This window comes from Berghia stephanieae, chromosome 1, assembly GCF_034508935.2.
Source record: "Berghia stephanieae isolate SIO BIC M18660-M18661 chromosome 1, UCSD_Bste_1.3, whole genome shotgun sequence".
Taxonomy (NCBI): Eukaryota; Metazoa; Mollusca; class Gastropoda; order Nudibranchia; family Aeolidiidae; genus Berghia; species Berghia stephanieae.
The window spans coordinates 104,057,532-104,079,799 of NC_088360.1; the positions used below are offsets into that span (position 1 = coordinate 104,057,532).

Genomic DNA, 22,268 nt, shown 5'->3' on the forward strand with positions numbered 1-22,268 from the left:
TATAGCAGTCCTTCAGAGCCATTGGGCGCATGGATCCGGAGTTTATCCCCGATTCTATAGCGAGAAACTGACAATAGCAATTACTTTCTATCCTTTGGATAGGACACTAGTCTATCGCAAAATATTTTCCACCAAACCTAAAACTCAGCTACCCATTCACTGCTGGGTGGACAGGGGGATCAGAAAAATTCTCGACTGCACCAAGGATCAATCTAGGTCCCTGTCACAGTAAAGGTTGTTCACAATTATCTTATTAAATTTTATTTTATTAAGAACTGAATTCATCTCACTCCAGTTATATTTCGGTAGGCTTAGATAAACTTTACCTTCTAATATTAGATCGTCTTTCCTTTTATAGCCTTCCCTCGAATTAATTTCTAATTAGTGAATACTTTTCGTTCTACATTCTGTCACGTAGCCACTTATTATAAAAGCTGATAGGTCTAACATTCGACACTCACTTTCTCTCCACAATCTATGCCGGACGGCCAGTCGTTCTATTCCTATATATATACTGGAAGATTTTTATCTTTTGGGACTTTGTAGATATTATATCTACACCATTAAGACGCCGGAGCTTTTAACTTTGATTGTATAATCTTCAAGGATCAAACCCAAGCCCGCTGTCAAAGGACTACACAATAACTTCTTACCAATTGCCTGGAAGTGGAATTTTACGAGTCCAATCCTGTTATCAGAGGAATAGATCATCCAAGCCCATCAACTGCCTGGAAACGTAAACTTATGAACCTGACATATTATCATAAGTTACGTAAAATATTCATATCTCTATTTGTAACTGCCACGATCACTGTTTATCTCTTTTAATTAAATTTCATCATTATTTTTATTTCATTGTAAACAAATCGTTAATTGTTTTTCATTTATAGTAACTAGTAAATTCTGGGGCCTCATTCTACATATATCTTTATGCATAGTCGAGTAGCTCTTTACTCACTTGAGACCATGACATTTTGGAGGGGACACATATAAAGAATTGAATTTATTTAGTTACTTATATCTATTTCATCTAACTTTAAAGTTTAAATTGTAAAACTCTTAATTGCCCCACTTGATCATATTTTAATTGAACTCCCTATTTACAGGATTAATTTTTTTTTCTTTTTCATTTCTTCATTTAAACGGAATAGCAATTTATCCATTCATTCTTTCATTCAAATTGAATAGCATTTTATTGATTCATTCCTTCATTTATAAATTATTCATTCATTCATTGTTCATTCATTTATTCATTCATTCATTCATTCATCCATTCATTCGTTTATTCACTCATTTATCCAATCATTCATACATTTATTCCTCCCTTCATTCTTTCATTCATACATTATCCATTCATTCATTCATCTATTCACTCAGTTTTTCATTCATTCATTCATTCCTTGTCCACTTTGTTATTACATCACTCATTTCATTTTGTTGTTTACCTCATTCATGAATTGTTTTCAATATGTTTACATTCCATAACGATTCATTCACCTGTCATCCAATCACTCAGTGTTGTGAACACATTTTGTAACTATTGTAAATCTTACGATATTTTATTGTTTTGTATTTCAGACATCACTGTTAAACACTCTTCAATGCCTAATTACAATTGTTGAACAACCATTGAACAAGAGAGAGGTCCCAGCCACGAACTGAGTTGGTAGATATATCCTTCATTATTCTCTTTTACATGAGTTGGGCATCACATAGTAACTATAGACATCGTGATTTGTTTTGCATAGTGATTTGTTTTAAATACATTTTTGGCATACTACTGTTACCGAAAACCACTTACATATTATGTTCTGAAAAGTGAGTCTTTAAAAACTAAATAATAATAAAAGGAGTCTACTAGCCGTCGTGTTATATTTAGTGATAGATAACTTGGGATTATTTTGGCATCCTATTATTGTTATCACACTCTAGTATATTAGCGTCATTGCGAATAATTGTACACAAACTAACGACGAGTCACACACATTGGTGATACATTTTTCGTAGTAACATAGTTTAGAGTACACGCGATTGACACATTGTTATTGACACAAGTCATAACTCCGCATTGTATTGACACATTGCTTTATAAGATATAACGATAAAAGGCATCAAATTCAACATACATAATAAGTTGAAATAAGAGAGAGAGATTTCTAAAAATAGAACAGTTCATTCCAGTAAGTGTAAATAAATAAAACAGTCAGTAACAGTATCCTGTCAATATAATATATATAAAATATCGTAACTAATTTATTGCAAAAATGGAAGCATATAAAAGATACTTAAGTCTCGCAAAGGACTTAGAAATACCCCAGGAAAGAATATTTTCATGGTGCGAAGAGAAAATAAAAGAAGAAAAAGAAGAAAGAATTCGTAGAGAAGAAAATGAAGAAAGAATTCGTAGAGAAGAAAATGAAGAAAGAATTCGTAGAGAAGAAAAAGAACACGAAGAAAGAATTCGTAGAGAAGAAAATGAAGAAAGAATTCGTAGAGAAGAAAACGAAGAAATACGCAGAGAAGAACGAGAAGAAAGAGCCCAAGAAAGGGAACTAAAAAGACAAATAGCTTTAGCAGAAGAAGAAACCAAAAGGACCCAAATGATGCTGGAAATTGAAAAAACAAAAACCGGTCATGAAAGAAAACATAATAATAGTGATGAATTTTTCGTTCAGTACTCAAATAGAACGAGCCGATCAATCACTCGGAACACGCAAGTGAAACAAGATGATCATAGTAACAAACCATGGAACAAACAGTTCAATAGAGACCATAGCCGACCCTATCAAAACAAAACAAGAAATAGCACTGACAATAATACTGAGTATAAGAAAACCAACAAACCTATAATTAAATGTCAATGCGGCTATGTGGTCTAGTGGTATGACACTCGCTTTCGGGTCGGAAGGTCCTGGGTTCGAGCCTCGCTCGGCGCATAGTTGAGTCCTTGGAAAAGACTCTTTACTCACATTCTCTCACCGTACTCAGGTGTAAAATGAGTACCTGGCCGTTAACAGCGTTGTCTTTGTCCGAAAAATTGTAATATCGCCTAACAGGCGTCATGTCTCGTCCTACATGTTAAATGTTGCTGTTGACCAGGGACCCCTTGTAAAGCGCATTGAGCACGTTAAGTGGATATTGCGCTATATAAATGCTCACTTAGAATATTGTGGAATGAAAGGCCGCACAGCAGACAAATGTTACAAAATCGTGGGATATCCAAAAGAAACTGCAAATGCATCACTCCAAACAAGTGTAAACAATCAGACACGAGTAATGTCAGGAGAAAATATAAATGTGTATTGCGTGAAAGGTATGTCACTTTTAACACAAACTCACAAATCAGGATCGCTATTTTTTTGTGAAGGCAAAGCTAATGGAACTGATTGCAAAATATTGAGAGACACAGGATGCAGTACAGTAGGAATAAAAGCATCTTTGATCAATGACGAAGACAAAACTGGAAAAACGGTACAATGCATCACATTCAGTGGCACAGTCGAAACCTTTGAAACAGCTAACGTGTACATAGAAACCCCATACTATACAGGAATAGTGGAATGCTGTATACTTCCCAACCCCGTCGCTGATGTTATTGTTGGCAATATAAAAGGTCTTAAAGACAACCCAACAGATGTAAAAGAATGGTCATTAACCCAAGAAACAGCTTGTCTAGCAGAAACAAGAAAGATGACTAACACAACAGAGAAGCCAATGACTATTTCTCTAGAACCACAACAATTTGACAGGAACACATTCATTGAAGAACAGAAAAAGGACCCGACTTTAACATCATACTTCAATATCGCAAACAAAGGGACGAAATCAAAAGTTGAATACATCATTGAAAAAGATATTCTGTTCAGGTTACATAGGAAAAGAAACAAAATAGCTAAACAACTGGTCACGCCGAGTATTTACAGAAACAAAATCCTTGGAATAGCGCACGATTCAATAACTTCTGGACATCTTGGGAGCTCTTCCACATTGAAGAGAATATCCGAGAATTTCACATGGCCTGGAATTACTAAAGACGTCCGAGAATATGTGAAATCGTGTGACACATGCCAAAGAAGAGTCGCAAAAGGCAGAATACCGAGATTGCCATTAGAGACAACCCCAGTTATTGAAAAAGTTTTTCAAAAAGTTGCAATTGACATTATAGGCCCTTTAACAAAATCAGATAGAAACCATACACACATACTAACACTAGTCGATTACGCAACCAGGTGGCCAGAAGCGATAGCATTGAAATCAACTACATCGGATCACATAGCTGAAGCATTGATGACAATTTTTACTAGAATAGGCATACCAAATGAGATACTGTCGGACAATGGACCCCAATTTACATCACATATGATGCATGAAACCATGAAACTCATGGGAATCCAACACTCATTCACAACTCCCTACCACCCCCAAGCAAATGGTCTTTGTGAAAGATTTAATGGCACTCTAAAGAATATGTTAAGAAAAGTGTCAGCAGAAAAACCAGATGATTGGGACAGATACTTACCAGCAATCCTATTTGCATATAGAGAAATACCCCAAGAATCTACAGGCTACTCCCCATTTGAGTTGATGTATGGACGATCACCTCGCGGCCCGATCAATATAGTAGCCGACATTTGTAAAGGGAATGAGGAGGACAATAACGAAATTATGTTTGCTTACGAATATGTAAGAAACCTGAAAGACAGAATAGAGGACACGTGTAAGCTAGCACAGGAATCCGTCACTAAAAAAGCAGAGAAATACAAGGAATACTCCGATCGAAAAAGCAAGTCAAGAAAATTTGAGATTGGTGACAAAGTACTAATACTCTTACCCGATGACTCGAGTAAACTTTTAGCTACATGGAAAGGACCATTCAGAATAACAGCAGATAAAATCTAATGTTAATTACGATATTAAAATTAACAACACAACAAAGACATTCCATGCAAATATGCTAAAAAAGTATTTTGATAGAGACACAGTGTCGCAACCTATGTTTACTAATATCGAAGCTTCAAATGCAGGATTAATCATACCGTTGGTCATGGGACACAGACACCCGAGACAGAAAAACAAACAAAAATCGCACAATTGCAACCACCTAAGACAAAAAAAGAAGTACGCAAAGTACTTGGGCTCCTAAATTTTTACAGGAAATACATTTACAACTTCGCGCACATCGCGACACCGCTAACAAATCTGACAAAGAATGGGTCACCGAACAAAATTGTTTGGACAGAAGCGTGTCAGAATAGCTTTAACCAATTAAAGGCATTACTCTGTTCAGAACCAATTCTTAAATTACCCGACATGTCAAAAGAATTTGTTGTAAGAACTGACGCGTCTGATAAGGGCATCGCAGGTGTACTATTACAGGAGCATGAGGGAACTCTAATGCCTTGCTTATATGCAAGCAGAAAATTATTGGACAGAGAATCACGATACTCTGTAATAGAGCGTGAAGGACTGGCCATCGTCTTTGCTTTAAAGACATTCAGCAGATATCTACTGCTAAAAGAGTTTGTGGTCGAAACGGACCATAAACCACTCACGTACATAAGAAATAACAAAATGAATAATAGTAGAGTACTAAGGTGGAGTCTATTTTTGCAAAATTACACTTTCAGTATCTCTCACATACCAGGCTGTGAAAATATTCACGCCGACCTACTTTCTCGATTAGTGTAATGACGTGTGAAGCGAGTGCCCTACCATTTGAGCTATCGGGACCCCCACATAAAATATGAAGGAGATGATTTACATTTTTTAATATCTCCCAAAATCAGAAATACTGGTCTGCTTTTTGTTTTGTTTATAAGGGTCTTACTGAACTTGCAACACATTCAGGGCATTTCAGAACGGGATGGTAAGAGAAATCGAGATTTATAATTAAGAGCACTTTACAAAAAGTAAGACAAAGGGGATTCGTTGAAATAGGTAACATCTGTAGATTCCAAGAACACACTATCAATTTCCTTGTTTGAGATCATCTAAAAGTCCCATCCAGACATAAGCACAGGATAACACCAAGAGGAATACACACGTATTCTTACAAAACACGACAGTCAAAACAATTAAATAGTGCATAAAACAGGCTGCCAATTCAGGAGGCAAAAATTTACTTTACTTTTATGCAAACACACAGACTGACCCCTTTCTGGGTGCTGAACTCCAGTAAAAGGACATTATATACCTACTTTTTTTTCTTCCATTTAGTAGGTGATTGGAAAATACACTGAATTCCGTCAATATATGGAAAATTGGCAACCTTGATAAAAGAGATAGTTTACAAGGAAAAATACATCATCTCCAAAGACTAATACCACACATTTGACTGTTTCCCTCTCAGCCAAGGACTCCAACCGGGGCCAAGACAAACCAAGATGACCTACATGGAAAAAAAATATCATCTCCCAAAATTAACTAAACATTTGACTGTTTCTCTCTCAGTTAGGGCATTCGGCCAGGACAAGGACAAAACCAAGTAATCTCATTCCAACACAAAGACAGAAAGCAACTCGGAAAACATGAAGGACAGTAAGTGACCTCAGGCCCCCCCCCCCCCCTTGCGTGGTCAGAAGACCCCACCAAATACAATAAAATACATGTCTGTGACCCTATCAGTATAAGAAAATATAACGGGTAAGGCTATAATGGAACAAAAGATAAAGAAAAAAGACATAGGATAGGGAGAGAGAGAGAGAGAGAGAGAGAGAGAGAGAGAGAGAGAGAGAGAGAGAGAGAGAGAGAGAGAGAGAGAGAGAGAGAGAGAGAGAGAGAGAGAGAGAGAGAGAGAGAAAGTGGGGACAGGAAGTGACCATCCCAGTCCCAGCCCCCACAAAGTTTGCCAAGGACTCCCATCCATAAAAGGCATTTGACACGCCTTAGTGGTTCTCTGAATTGCAGAACACAGTCATCCTTGAAACTCAGGGGCACCCACAAACCAGGTTTGTTTGAACTCCATGTGCATATGATTTGAGGTCATATGACATTTAAAACGAAACACCGAACTATGGATGCTTTGAACCCTCTCAAGTTCACCATGATTGAAAACTGAACAAATCTATTTGATTTTTCATTCATAAAACTCGAGAGAATTAAATTCATTACAATATGAGCAGTATTGAATTTATAATCAAAACAAATGAAAGGAAATCACTAGAACACATTAGATCAACTCTCTCGAGTTCACCCTCATTGAAAATCGAACAGACTTGTTTGATTTTCCATGCATATGAACTCAAGAGAGTTAATGGATTCCAATAAAATAATGCAACAATGCACTAAAACGGTCACAATAAAAGCCCTTTAAACTATAGTATAGAGCTGCCTATCTGATAGAATAAAAAGCCAAATAAAATAACGAAATTAATTTTCTACTCCATGTTGACCAGTTTAGTATATGTCGTGTGCATAAAAACATGGTGGCAAGCTGCCCAGCAGTGGACAAAGGAATTGAAATAAAATTTTAATTTTCAAAAAGACAATGAACGAAAACGGATGACTCTAATATAATATGTACAAGATCTTGAAATTAAATTCAAAAATTAACAAAAAGAAATGAAGCTGTTACTGTTAGGATTAAACTTTGCACTTCAGGATGAAGATAACAAAATATGTATTGAACATGAAAAACTTGTAATCCCATTTCACTTTGTTTCAATAAAAATTAAGTTTTGTAATTCATAATTCACTCTATAAAATGTTCGCTTTGTAATCATCTTAAAAGAAGGTAATTTTGTATTTCATTCCAATTAAAACTTTAGATTTTTACATTTCATTTCGTTCCTTTAGAAATAAATACAGTGGAATCATGATAAAGCCAACACTGCAAGACCAGAGATGTTGGTTCACTTATTTCTAGCGCCTATAGCCTGATGTCTGTGGGGATTGGCATGTTGTAGATGCCATCCATTATTATTATTGACTTTAAGCAAGATTGACTTTATCCATTATCAATGGAACCCAAATATAGAACAGAATATCTGGGTTGAACAAGAGGTGTTGACTTTAGGCAGAAAATGACTTTTATGAGGGTTGACCTTATGCAGATTCCACTGTAAATCGATCCATTAATAGTTTTTGGCCAGTCAAGTAAATGAAAATGAGAAGCAGACAACTTCAATAAAAATACTAAAAATACACAATACTAAAGGACTAAAATGCCAAAGGTTTTGCCTCACAAGAAAAACTACATCAATGAGAAAACAAAAAATTGTAATCAACAAAGTATAATGGAACAAAAATAACAGCAGAAAGAAGGAAGAAAGTTTGAAAAAACAAACAAAAAACCTGAAAAAAAACAAAAGAAACATAAGGACAATGTGAGACAAAAGCAACCGAAACCAAATACCACAAAACTTTGAAAAGTGAACAAAATAAAAAGAATACTCCATTGAAAAGACAACATCGAGCAAGCACCATCCGCACTCACTTCTGTTCCACCTGATTGGCCTGCACCGTTGCCCTGTCAGCCAATGGGCAACCAGACAAGCTACGATGGGATGTATAGTTGCCAGTCACATGACCACTCCCATCACAACCGGGAGTTGGACAGGTCACCTCGGATCGGGATCTGGACAGGCCTGAGAAAGGTCCCATCAGATCAAGAGAGGGTGTCGATGAGGATCGTTTTAGTTCAGGGGAGGGAGGAGAAGGGGAGGGAGTTGAGTCTGTACTCAAATTATCAGCATCATTTTCATCCTCACCACTATCCAAAGATCTGTTTTCAAAAATGCACACAAGCATAGTGGAGGGGAAAAGAAAAAAATCATGCATTAATATCATGGTTATTGAACGTGCAAAGGTTACGTCATAGCATGCATAGTGGCTGCCTTTATAAGTCTGTTTTTCTTTCTTCTATTAATGTATATTAGTAATGTTAATTTAAATGAAAGAATGAATCATTAAATATGAGAAAAATTAGTAATTTAGTTAATTAACAAAACATTTGTCAAATTTAAAGTTAGAAAGTTAAATGCTACTCTATGCATTATAACAACTCTGTTTTAATTTAGTAAATTAGCAAAACATTGTCAAATTTCAACAGTTAGAAAGTTAAATGCTACTCTATGCATTATGACAACTCAATGTATTAAAATATCAATTAGTGCAATGTTAAAAATTCCAAAACAGCTGCTTTCAGAAATTAAATTATATAATCTAGTAGTGAATGATTAGTATTCAGTAAGTGGTCCATCACAAAAATTGTCATTTATAATACACAAACATTCAAAAAGAAGTAAATACAAGAGTCAAAGTTTTGAATTGACAATACATTTATTTGTATAAATTCATTGAATACAGATGACAAATGTATATGATAATCTACTGGAAACCAGTTCCTATGAGGAAAGCACTGTAATTACAAACGGAGAACAGTTCAACTCTTCAAATGTGATACAAACAGTGACATGGTTTGTAAAATCCACACATTTTAATCTGATGATGTAACAAGCATTCTGCAATCTTTGTCATTTCCTGACATATTGTAAATACAAATAGTAATCCTAAACAAAGTCACAAAAGACCTTTGAACTTTGTCAGGCGGCAGACAAGACACACAGATAATGAACACTCGTAAACATTTTTTAAAAAATAATCAAAGTAACAATTTAATATTTTTTTAAATGTTCTCTCCTCATTATCTGAGAGTTTTGTCGTCTATCATCTGACGAAGGCCAAAGGCTGAAACGCCAATCAAGTTCAACATCCTTATCTGCAAACAGTAAATTACCCATCACTGCAGATTATATACAAATCATGATCAGCGACTAAATAATGCAGGGATGCCCTTTGCTAAAAAAAATTTTTTAACTTAAATTTTGTTCTCGTAAAGAGCATTTTTTAGCCAAAATTTTTTTTTTTAAAATGGGTACCCCTGATATCAAGTTGTGGTAATGAAATGTAATCTCCATACAAATCGTGTAATCCTATGTTGGGTGTGTAATCCACTTGATATGGCAGGAATTACATTTCTATCTTTACATAGTAGCACCGTTTTGCTCAAAACGCAGACCCTGAGACATTTCTTTTTAGTTTTCAATAATGTGGACTGATATTTCTCCCCATCCCCCTTATACGACAAAAGAAGAATGCTTGCTACATCATGACATGATTTATACCATTGTAAATTTGATATATAATATGTATAAAAGTGATGTCAGTTTTGGCCATCTATATATGCATGGACAGTAAACAATTCTTTCATTAAATCAATTAGTATCAATCAAAATACAAAATCATAAATCAATGTGGTATGTCTCTTTCTCTCTATCCCCCCCCCCCTCTCTTTTTTTCTCTTTCTCTCTGTCTCCCCTCATCTCACAAAGTCTTTTGATCTCAGTCTTCAGTATCTATAATCCCTAATCACATACACAAACCAGTGGCACTGACACCAGATCACACAATTATGAATATCAGTTGTGCAACACAAGTTACTTAAAGAAAACTTAACTTTACATTATTATTCCCCCCCCCCCCCCCCCCCCCCCCCCCCCCCCTTTTACACATTGTAATTTGGTTGATGACATTAACTCCCCTAACACAAAAAAAAAAAAAAAATTAACCAAAAAAAAAAAACTTCCATGTAATTGACAAAATGCTCACTGTCTACATTGAAATCATATTCCATAGTATGCCAACTAAAATATACTACACAGAGATGCCAACTTTAAATTTGGCTCACAGGAGTTTCAGCCACAACTCGTAGGAATTTCAACGCCGAAAGAGGAATTTCCGCTCACAAAAAAAAAAAAGGAATTGGAACGATATTTGGCATTGTGCTTACATATTGTATAGTTCTAAATAGATAACTGATTAGAATTACAGTGTATATTATGATACATAAACACATTGCAAATTACAATCCCAAAGTTTCCTTATTTCAAATGAAGTAAAGCGCCAAAACCTAACGGTAGAGATTGTAGTACTGGTTGTAGTGAGGATGATGTGGTGTTGGTGGTTGTAGTAATAGTGGTAGAGATGATGAAGATGTGATAGTGGCTGATGTTGTAGTTGTAGTGGTAGTGATGATGATATGGTGGTGGTGCTGGTTGAAGTAGTAGTTGTAGTGATGATGTGGTGGTGGTATAGTGGTTGTAGTAGTTGTGGTCGTGATGATAATGATGTGGTGGTGGTTGTAGTAGTGGTGGTAGTGATGTTGATGTGGTGGTGGTGGTGGTGGTGGTGGTTGTAGTACAAATGGTAGTGATGATGATGTGGTAGTGGTGGTTGTAGTAGTAATGGTAATTATGATGTGGGTTGTAGTAGTAGTCGTGGTAGTGATGATAATGTGGTGGTGGTGGTTGTAGTAGTACTGGTCGTGATGATGATGTGGTGCTGGTGGTTGTAGTAGTAGTGGTAGTGATGATGATATTGTAGTGGTTGTTGTTGTAGTAGTGGTGGTAGTGATGAAGATGAGGCGATGGTAGTAGTTGTAGTAGTATTGGTAGTGATGATGATGTGGTGGTGGTTGTTGTAGTGGTGGTAGTGATGATGATGTGGTGGTGGTTGTAGTAGTATTAGTGGTAGTGATGATGATGTTGTGGTGGTGGTTGTAGTAGTATTAGTGGTAGTGATGATGTGGTGGTGGTGGTGGTTGTAGTAGTAGTGGTAGTGATGATGTGGTTGTGGTGGTTGTAGTAGTAGTGGTAGTGATGATGTGGTGGTTGTAGTAGTAGTGGTAGTGATGATGTGGTTGTGGTGGTTGTAGTAGTGGTGGTAGTGATGATGTGGTGGTGGTGGTGGTTGTAGTAGTAGTGGTAGTGATGATGTGGTTGTGGTGGTTGTAGTAGTAGTGGTAGTGATGATGATATTGTAGTGGTTGTTGTTGTAGTAGTATAGTAGTAGCATTAGCAGTAGTAGTAGTAGTAGTGATGATGATGATGATGATGTGGTGGTTGTAGTAGCAGTGGTAGTGATGATGATGATGTGGTGGTGGTGGTTGTAGTTGTAGTAATGAAGATGAGGTGATGGTAGTAGTTGTAGTAGTATTGGTAGTGATGATGATGTGGTGGTGATGGTGGTTGTAGTAGTGTGGTGTAGTGATGATGATGTGGTGGTGGTTGTAGTAGTGGTGGTAGTGATGATGATGTGGTGGTGGTTATAGTTGTGGTGGTAGTGATGATGATGTGGTGGTGGTTGTAGTAGTAGTATTAGTGGTAGTGATGATGATGTAGTGGTGGTTGTAGTAGTGGTGGTAGTGATGATGATGTGGTGGTGGTTGTAGTAGTGGTGGTAGTGATGATGATGTGGTGGTGGTTGTAGTAGTATTAGTGGTAGTGATGATGATGTGGTGGTGGTTGTAGTAGTATTAGTTGTAGTGATGATGTGGTGGTGGTGGTGGTGGTGGTGGTTGTAGTAGTATTAGTGGTAGTGATGATGATGTGGTGGTGGTTGTAGTAGTATTAGTTGTAGTGATGATGTGGTGGTGGTGGTGGTGGTGGTGGTTGTAGTAGTAGTAGTGGTAGTGATGATGTGGTTGTGGTGGTTGTAGTAGTAGTGGTAGTGATGATGTGGTGGTGGTTGTTGTAGTAGTGGTAGTGATGATGTGGTTGTGGTGGTTGTAGTAGTAGTGGTAGTGATGATGTGGTGGTGGTGGTGGTTGTAGTAGTAGTGGTAGTGATGATGTGGTTGTGGTGGTTGTAGTAGTAGTGGTAGTGATGATGTTGTAGTGGTGGTTGTAGTAGTAGTGGTAGTGATGATAATGTGGTGGTGGTGGTTGTAGTAGTACTGGTCGTGATGATGATGTGGTGCTGGTGGTTGTAGTTGTAGTGGTAGTGATGATGATATTGTAGTGGTTGTTGTAGTATAGTAGTAGCATTAGCAGTAGTAGTAGTAGTGTGATGATGATGATGATGAGGTGGTTGTAGTAGCAGTGGTAGTGATGATGATGATGTGGTGGTGGTGGTTGTAGTTGTAGTAATGAAGATGAGGTGATGGTAGTAGTTGTAGTAGTATTGGTAGTGATGATGATGTGGTGGTGATGGTGGTTGTAGTAGTGGTGGTAGTGATGATGATGTGGTGGTGGTTGTAGTAGTATTAGTGGTAGTGATGATGATGTTGTGGTGGTGGTTGTAGTAGTGGTGGTAGTGATGATGATGTGGTGGTGGTTGTAGTAGTGGTGGTAGTGATGATGTGGTGGTGGTTGTAGTAGTGGTGGTAGTGATGATGATGTGGTGGTGGTTGTAGTAGTATTAGTGGTAGTGATGATGATGTTGTGGTGGTGGTTGTAGTAGTATTAGTGGTAGTGATGATGTGGTGGTGGTGGTTGTAGTAGTAGTGGTAGTGATGATGTGGTTGTGGTGGTTGTAGTAGTAGTGGTAGTAATGATGTGGTGGTGGTTGTAGTAGTAGTGGTAGTGATGATGTGAAGCTGGTGGTTGTAGTAGTAGTGGTAGTGATGATGATGTGGTGGTGGTTGCAGTAGTAGTGGTGGTGATGATGGTTGTAATACTAGTGGTAATGATGATGATGTGGTGGTTGGAAGGGAGGGGGGTATCCTTGGAACAAATTGACCTCACCGGAATTTGACGGAAGTTGCCCGGAGCCCGGAATTTTTTGCTCCAGACCGGAGTTTTGGCATCACTGACTACAGACCAGTAAGAAATTTTAAAGTAAATTTCTTAATTATTTTAGTTTTGTCCAAGACCATTAAAAATAAATAAATGCAACCACCAAGTTTATAAGGAAAGAGAAAACAAAATGAAAAAGGAAGAAAAGAAAAAATAAAGAGAGAGGTAGCGACAGAGATTAAGAGAGAGAGAGAGAGAGAGAGAGAGAGAGAGAGAGAGAGAGAGAGAGAGAGAGAGAGAGAGAGAGAGAGAGAGAGAGAGAGAGAGAGAGAGAGATGAATTACACAGAAGTGAAATGCTTAAATTGTTTATAACTGATCTTTGTAACAAAAGGCTAATAAAGGAAATCAGTTTTTTCTCTTCCCCTTGGAAACAAAAGGAGATATGCTCCAGATTACGAAATTTTCATAAATTCATTTACGTATAAAATTATAAAGTAAACTTTGTATTCAGGTAAAAAAGGAGGAATGGTAAACGATGAATTGTAAATTTCAAACAATGTAAATGTTGCTGCTCGAAGCTCGAGGAAAAAAATAACAATGTGAAATTGAATGTTAGCTTCAATTTAATATAAGAAAACAGATAATATGGGCGTTTTTGTTTATTTTTCTTAACAATGCCACTACCACATTATCTCATATTCATCTGTAGTGTTTAATTCATCCTGTTTTATTTATAAAGGGGAAACCCAAAACGTCCATATTATCTGGTTTCGTATATTAAATTGAAGCTTAAATTCAATTTCCCATTGTTATAAATTTCTAACAAGGATTCAAAGTTGGCAGGAAAGACTTTTCATGGACACAATTTGGACTAAACAATGACAATAATAACGATGATGATCTTAACTCTTTCAGCGCTGAGGCTATATTCACATTTCCATCACAAAATGGCTGACACCTGATTGAGGCAGCATGAGACTGACAAGCTAAGACAAAGTGACATTCGAAGTCGGCGCAAAATCTCAATTAAAAACAACCCCCCCCCCCCCTCTAGCGCTAATTGAACGAAAAAAATGATACCATTGGTTCAATTTATATTACTTTTGCAGAAAGTAGGATTGGATTACATTATTATTTTTGCCTTCCAAGACCGACCGCACAGTGCGGCCAATGGCGCTGAAAGAGTTAACTGTCTCGAATTTATTTAATTTCCAATATGTTGTGAACTCAAGAGAGTTAATAATAATGATGGACATCAACAATTATCATCAGTTTCAAATTACTTGTTATTCATTTCAATTTTAGTCAGATAACAATCACAACGACAAAAAGAAAATTCTAATCAGCACAAGGTACTGCAAACCTTAGCTCCTAATTGAAAACTTTTTTTTTGCAATGAAAGACAAAATACAACCCTGAAATCACAAAGTACTTACTAAAAAAGAAAAATGTGAAAAAAACGTGAAAAAAAACAAAACAACAATGTTTTCATAATACCTACAAGCAATAAAGACCAATTCTAATGTACAATTCAATTATTTACAAACATGAGTCAAATGTTAATTCATTTTATAATTCAATTATTTGAAACCAATAATCGTAACATGTGTAAACATAATGTGTAGATGGTCAATGTGTAAACATAATGTGTAGGCGGTCACCTGACCTTGGACACAATCTCTTGACATTTATTTTTCATTTCAAAGATCAAGAAAAGAAAGGATGAAAAAAAATTTAAAAACAACAAAGTAACAACTTCAAAACAATTTATGAACCTTTCTTCGAGATTATTTAAAACCAGACCAACAAAATGACAAAGATGACAACCAATCAACACCTACCCATTGTTAACTTGCAAGGAGTTGAGAGTCTGGCCACCCAAAGGTCTACCAGGGTTTTCCTGACTAGAGGACATCGACGAGCTTGAAGATGTTGAGCTGGGACTACTGCTGCGGTTTGCATTGAAACCGCCGAGCTGTTTGAAATTACGCGACCCCCTCAACATATTGGGCTTGTGTCTCATGTGAGGGAATTTGGACAGAATATTTGGTCGTTCTGGAGCGTGGCGAACGGATGGTAAGGAAGTTGAGGCAGATTCCTTTGGTTTCTCAGGCCTGGCTGGAACGTCTGATGTTGGTTCACGGGGTTCTTGTTTGACGGAAGGGTGGTTGGTTGTCGATTCTGGTCTGTTATACTTTTCCAATTCCTTGGCCAAGTTCTCCCGTGGAGTTGTTTGGGGAACAGTGTTTGTATCCCTTGGCTCAAGTTGTTTTGTCAGAATCATGGGACGCAAAACTCTGTCTGTGCCTGATATGAAAGAATACAAACATCGAAATACGATGGTGATAAGGAATGCTATTTTCCTATTTTTTTATTCTTTTTTTTTTTTTTTGCATACCCATGAAAAATATTGCTTATATACCATAAAAAGTTAATTTTAGAAAGTTTTCTTTTTCTTTTATGTTTTTATGTCAGATTAAGGTCCATCATCTAATGAAAGGGAATCATGATATATATTCAAAATTAATATTAAACATGGGGAGAGATAAGTTTCAATACCACAACACCATTTTATAACTTGTGTCATCCCCAAAAGAATGTTTTTAAAAAATCAGAGACAACACACAATTTTGTAAAAACTAAACAATCTAATTTTAAAAATAAAGACAAAGTTGTGATTAATAAAAAGCAAATGAAACAACTTTTGACTTCTGTTCACTAAAATTCATAACTTTGCTAGAAGTAGAAGATTATTTCACCTGGATTAAGCTGTTTGGCTGCAAGTTTAATCAAGTCTTTCTCGGAACAAGCAGTGATCATGGCTTTGGAGGGATCATCTGCATTGGGCAACACTACAACATGCATGGCTAGATTAGAAAAAATAAATAAAAATTACGGTAAAGGGATAATACTAAACATTACTCAATGTCTGCTGTGGTAAGAAAATTGCATTTTACTTTATCTCTGAAATGTATACCCACAAAAAGCGACCTTCGTTTTTGTTTTTATCTTATTTTTTCTTTCGAGTAAGATTTTCCCCACCTTTTTAAAAATAAATCACTGAAACTATATCTAAGAAAAAAAAGGAATGTAAGAGCTTAAAATTTGAGGGAGGTGGGGGCACCAGAAAAAAAAAAAAAAAAAAAAAAAAAAAAAAAAACCAAAGGAAAGAAAAAATAAAATACAGAACGGAAAAAAGGGGTAAAGTAGAATCAGATTGAAATGGGATAAGTCTGAATATTCCTTGAATTAAAAAAAATAAATAAAAAAATACTCACTTGATTTTTGGGCCATCAGGCGATTCATAGCAGCAAGAGGACAGCCGGATTCACTGGAAAGAAATATTGTAAAAACTGCAATGTGATTGGAAGTTCCCAAGTATAAAAATGTATTTTAGATAGGTGGGCAGAGGGGGGGGGGGGGGGGGTAAGAGTTAGGCTGAATAAAAATTTGTACAGTTGGACCACTTGACACACCAGGCAGGGCTGTCAAGTTCAGAAAGTCAAAATGAGGGACATTTTGGGTTGGAATAATTGGTACATGTATGCAAACACACATAGGTTAGGTTTTAAGGGTTTTACGGTGCTTGCAGCACATTAAGGTCATAACAGCGCAGGTAAAAAGGAAGAACATAGGATAGTAAAAAGTTCTAGAATTACAATTAAAGCACCCAATAAAAGGTAAGACAAAGGGGAATTGGTTCAAATAGGAAACAGATGTAGATTCCAAGAGCACACTATCAAAGTACTTAGTTTGAGATTACCTAAAAGTCTCATCCTGACGTTAAGCACAGGTCCCCACTAAGAGAAACACTCTCAAATGTTTACAAATCATATATAACGCGTAAACAAAGCATAAGACAGTGCACAACAGAGATGATTTACAAGGAAAAAAATAGCATCTCGCAAAACTAACTATAGATTTGACCGTTTCCCTCTCAGCCAGGGCTAGGACAAAACCAAGTAATCTCATTCCAAGACAATGACAGAAAGCAAGTTGGAAAACATATATAGGGGGATAGAAGACACAGTAAGTACCTCCCTGACAACACAAACTGTATAGTTTGGGAGGAAAAATTCAAATTTCAAGAAGAAAGTCCATCCAAAATGCAAAATAAAACAAAATGTTTTTTTTATATAAACCAATATCTACTAAATGTGTTCTCAAAGCACTTTACAAGGGGACCCAAGCCAACAGCAACATTTAATATGTATGATGAGACAAGATGCATGATAGATCTGTTAACAGCCATATATACTCATTTGAAAACCGAGTAGTGAGAGAATGTGAGTAAAGAGTCTTTTCCAAGGACTCAACTATGCACTGCTCAGGGCAGGACTCGAATCTTGGCTCTTCCAGTCTAAAGACAAGCATTGCTGTTGGCTTGGGACCCTTTGCAAAGCATTTTGAGCATGTTTAGTGGATATTGCGTTTGAGTTTTATTTGCAGTGACCACTGTAGTATCGGTTTGGAATAGCCAAAATGAGCAAATGAAAATACTTATTATGCAATGGACATAAAAAGAAATTCATCCATATTGTGTATCACTCACTGTTTATTTAATTGGCTGTTACATTTCGCTTTAATCTTGTGTAATATATATTCTATTAGGAGAGTGTTCATGTAATACTCACCTCCGATGAGTGCTTCTATGATTATTAACATGACCTTTGCCATCACAACCTTTGACAGGACACCTGAAATAAAAACAAGTACAATCGTAAAAAAATAAATAAATAGAATATACAGTCACATTTCTTCAATCTCAACACCTCAGTACCCAACATTCTGTCCGGATCACAGAAGCATTCCAATAGTGGAATCAGTCTCAAAAGTGTACCAAAAAAATATTTAAAAAAAAAAGAAAAAAAAAGAAAAGATAGAAAGAAAAATCCGTCCTCAGGGAACCTGTCTGGATAATGGATCGATTGTGGAGTTCCGGATTAGAGAGACGCAACTTTATATCAATTCGTAAATCCAAACTATAGGCGTAATGATTGTAGTGTATTAACACAAAGTAGATCACAAAATTGTAGGATCTAATAATCAAATAAAAAAATATAATTTAAAAAAATAAAACAACAAAAAAACAACATGAAAGTCTCTGAATCTGAATCAATCAGATGCAAAACCCATGGATACAAATCTGTAAGAGCAAGACAAAATGAAACAAGACAATAGTTGGTTCTTCGGATCAATTGCCTGATGAAGGTTGCTGCTGACGCGAGCGGATCTGACAAAATAAATGCCACACTCATATTATAGTTCTGGGGGTCTCGATAGCTGGGTAGAGTACTCGCTTCACATGCAAAGAGACTGAGGAAATCGATCCCGGGTGCAGTCCTGATTTTTTTCTGACCCCCCCCCCTTCAGTGATTGGTTGTCAGATCTGGTGGAAAGTACTATGTGCAATAGCTAGCATCTTACCCAAAAGGTAGCAAAATCAATTGCTATTGTCCATTTTCAACCTATAGACACCAGGAAAAACTCCATTGGCCTCATGGCTCAGGACTTTTTTTATAACTTTATTTTAGTACTCGAAAAGATACTTTTATAAATGTCAGTCCTAATGTGACGTGGGTGTGTGTATGCGGGGGGGGGGGGGGTGTATGAATTTGAATGCGTGGAAGTTTCTTGTTGTGTATCTGTTTGATCTAGATTCAGAGCACAGCACTTACTTATTCACATCAGGCTTCACGAGGCCAGCTGTAATAAAAAAGAGAAAAAAAAAAATGAATATGGATTCCACAGAACCACAAATTTAACAAGTTATATGGTAAATAATCAAACATCAAATGGTTTTTTTTAAAATATAATAACAAAATAGATTCCCTTTATTCAGCTTGTAGGGGAAATTTGTCTTTAGGGCCTGTGCCAAGGGAAGACTGGAATAACCCAGGCATCAGCTGCAATGCAGTGCTGTAAACTGAGCTACAGCGAGTTGACTTGCTCAAGGCCACTCAATGCAAAAGATATTCAAACTCGTTATTTCGAAAACAACGGAATTCCGCGGAAAAATGAGAGCACTGTAATATAATGTTTGAAACAATACCAAAAACAAATAAGATAACTAGTTAAATACAGTATCATTTATTGTGTATAAATCGTCCTGTAAAAATGGTAGCTAGAATTAATTCTTGTCCTTTATTAGACAGTGTTTGTTCAGCACTTGTGTATCCACTGAATACAATCTTCCCTTTGTACTCAAATACACATGGAGACAATAAATATAACAGAGGGGAGAAATTTCATGTGCAGGCATTGGTTTGATGACTTGTAGTAAACATACTGGGTGGGTCACCTTGAGTTAAAATTAAAGTTTCATTTATCCAAAGAAAGGTACCAAACTGGTAAGATTAATCTTAAACATAAACTTTGCATCTAAACTTAGGGTCTTTATGTTATAAAGGTGTGAATGTCGAGGACCTTCAGGCACAACTGATAACTAACCAAGATAGCCGCACAACTCTCACTTGACCGGTTATTTTAAAACTATGAAAATCATTTTTAACCCTGAAAGTGACAGGGCCGATTTCACCCCAAAAAAACCCTCTAACTTTTGTCAGAATATAACTGTTGTTTTCATTGCTTTCTTCAAGAGATTAGTAAATGTTTGGCGACTTGGTCTTCTCCAGAAGCTAGTTTTTTGTTGTTTGTTGCTTTAGGTCTCTTCCAACACAATTGAGGTTATATGAGAGACCGCTGAAACAAAAAAACAAGCAATCTAACAAAAATAGTACAAATGTAAATCAAAATCATAACCTCAAGATATCATAAGCTAAATTATAAATAACCAAGAACAAACAGGCAGAAGATTTACAGAAAAAAAAATATCCCCTGTCAAAAATACAATCACAACCAAAGAAGCAGGATAGGCTAGTAAAGAGAAGAAGAAACGACATCACTATCAGATCGTACACCCATGCGAACATCATAGGTATATGATTCAAGGGTGATGCTCCCATCCAACCACCCGCTCCAGAAGCTTGTATCATGCAGCTACTGACCTCTTGCTGAAAACGATGGAAACAACATACATACACTGACAAGATTCATACACCAGCCCTGAAAGTTGTAAAGTTAAAAAAAACTTTCACTTTAGTGGCTTGATAGATTTCAATTTATAATATAAACATATATATATTTGGTAAATAAAACCAAGTCAAAGTAAGCAACTCAGTGTATTTACTAATAGTCAATGAAGAAGTTGTGCCTGCCTAACAAAAAAAAAAAACTATCAACAATGAACCATAAAATGCTGACCTTGACCGAAACGTTGTAAGAGCTCTGGCGGTGCTTCATGACGTCTTGGACATCCAGATGCACTGTAAGAAGTTAAATAGAAATAATCACAAAAGGATGGAAACTGCATGAAACAGGCAGTAGATGAAATTTTAAAAATCATTAAAATTTCATTTCAAAGTGATACTAAAAGCTGCTAGAAGCGGTTGACTGTAAAATGTAATCAACTAAAATAACAGCTTTAAAAAAAAAGAACATAATACCAAACACTGAACTTTTTGGGCTCAAAACCCATCTTCAGCCAACAACCAAAAAAAAACCCCAAAAAAACAAAACAATGAAAACATAAATACATTACTCAAAACCCAGATCGGCAGCAGTATATTGTGGTATTTATGTTCTCATTATTTTTTGTAGTTGGCTGAAGAAGGGTTTTGAGTACGAAATATTCTGTGGTCTTGGGTTTGTTTTGTTCTTGTTTGAAAAACCATAGATATTTATTTTAGTATGTTTATAAAGAGATCTCACTGGCCCTTTGTTTCATTCATCCTGTTTTATTGATGAAGGGGAAACCCGAAACATCCACATTTCCTGTCTTCGTTCAATAAATTGAAGCTTCCACTTTGTTACTTATTGCCATCTATTCCTTTGAGCTTCAAGCAGCAACATTTTCATAATAGTTTTGGTAAAAAATATGTCCTAGCACATCACAAAAACCTTCTCTTTGTTCTAGACATGTCATTGAGCTCAATAACAATTGTCTGAATATCCTCAACAAACCGAAACTTGAGTTTCAAAGAGAGAAATAAAAAGTGCAGTAACAGAGAAGAAAGTTCAATGAGAGTGAATGGGGTAATCAATTTAATACCTTTAAACCTTTACTCCCTGACTGAAAAAAAACCCCCGAAAGATTCCTTTTATAAAATAAAGAGGGCAGCGTGACTCAGCAGTACGGCCTTTGCTCCGTACCCAACAGGTACTGAGTTCGACTACCCGCCTCGTTGTGTGGCCTTGAGCAAGTCAGCGGATGACTTGGTTATTCCAGTCTTCTCTTGGAATAGACCCTACAGACAAATTTCCCCTTGGGGACGAACAAAGGTCCAAAGGGTTCGAGCCTCGCGCTCAGCGCATAGTTGAGTCCATGGAAAAGGCTCTTACTCACATTCTCTCACCATACTCAGGTGTAAAATGAGTACCTGGCCGTTACCAGCGTTGTCTATGTCCGAAAAATTGTAATATCACCTAACAGGCGTCATGTCCCGTCCTACATGTTAAATGTTGCTGTGGACCAGGGACCCCTCGTAAAGCGCCTTGAGCACATTTAGTGGATATTGCGCCATATAAAGCTCATTTATTTTATTTATTATTTTTATTTATTTTTTATTTATCAAACAACATATCCCTTAAAATGAACTTTCATATTCAATAAGCATTGATTACCTGCGGTGACAAGGGTACAGGCCTGTTATGTGGCCATTGCCATCACACCCAGGAATTGGACACACCTTACC

General features: G+C 36.5%; 1 protein-coding gene across 1 annotated transcript in view; it reads right to left on the reverse strand.

The window, feature by feature from the left end:
* The window catches only part of LOC144962634 (uncharacterized), a 49,192-nt gene that overhangs the window by 16,485 nt on the left and 10,439 nt on the right, over positions 1–22,268 (reverse strand). Inside the window, exons 5-12 of the mRNA XM_078895735.1 lie at positions 22,198–22,267; positions 20,779–20,840; positions 19,194–19,221; positions 18,150–18,212; positions 16,794–16,846; positions 16,275–16,382; positions 15,357–15,822; positions 8,435–8,722 (exon numbers count right to left, since the gene is read on the reverse strand). Of these exons, the coding sequence (XP_078751861.1) occupies positions 8,435–8,722; positions 15,357–15,822; positions 16,275–16,382; positions 16,794–16,846; positions 18,150–18,212; positions 19,194–19,221; positions 20,779–20,840; positions 22,198–22,267 (1,138 nt within the window). The remainder of the gene's footprint in view (positions 1–8,434; positions 8,723–15,356; positions 15,823–16,274; positions 16,383–16,793; positions 16,847–18,149; positions 18,213–19,193; positions 19,222–20,778; positions 20,841–22,197; position 22,268) is intronic.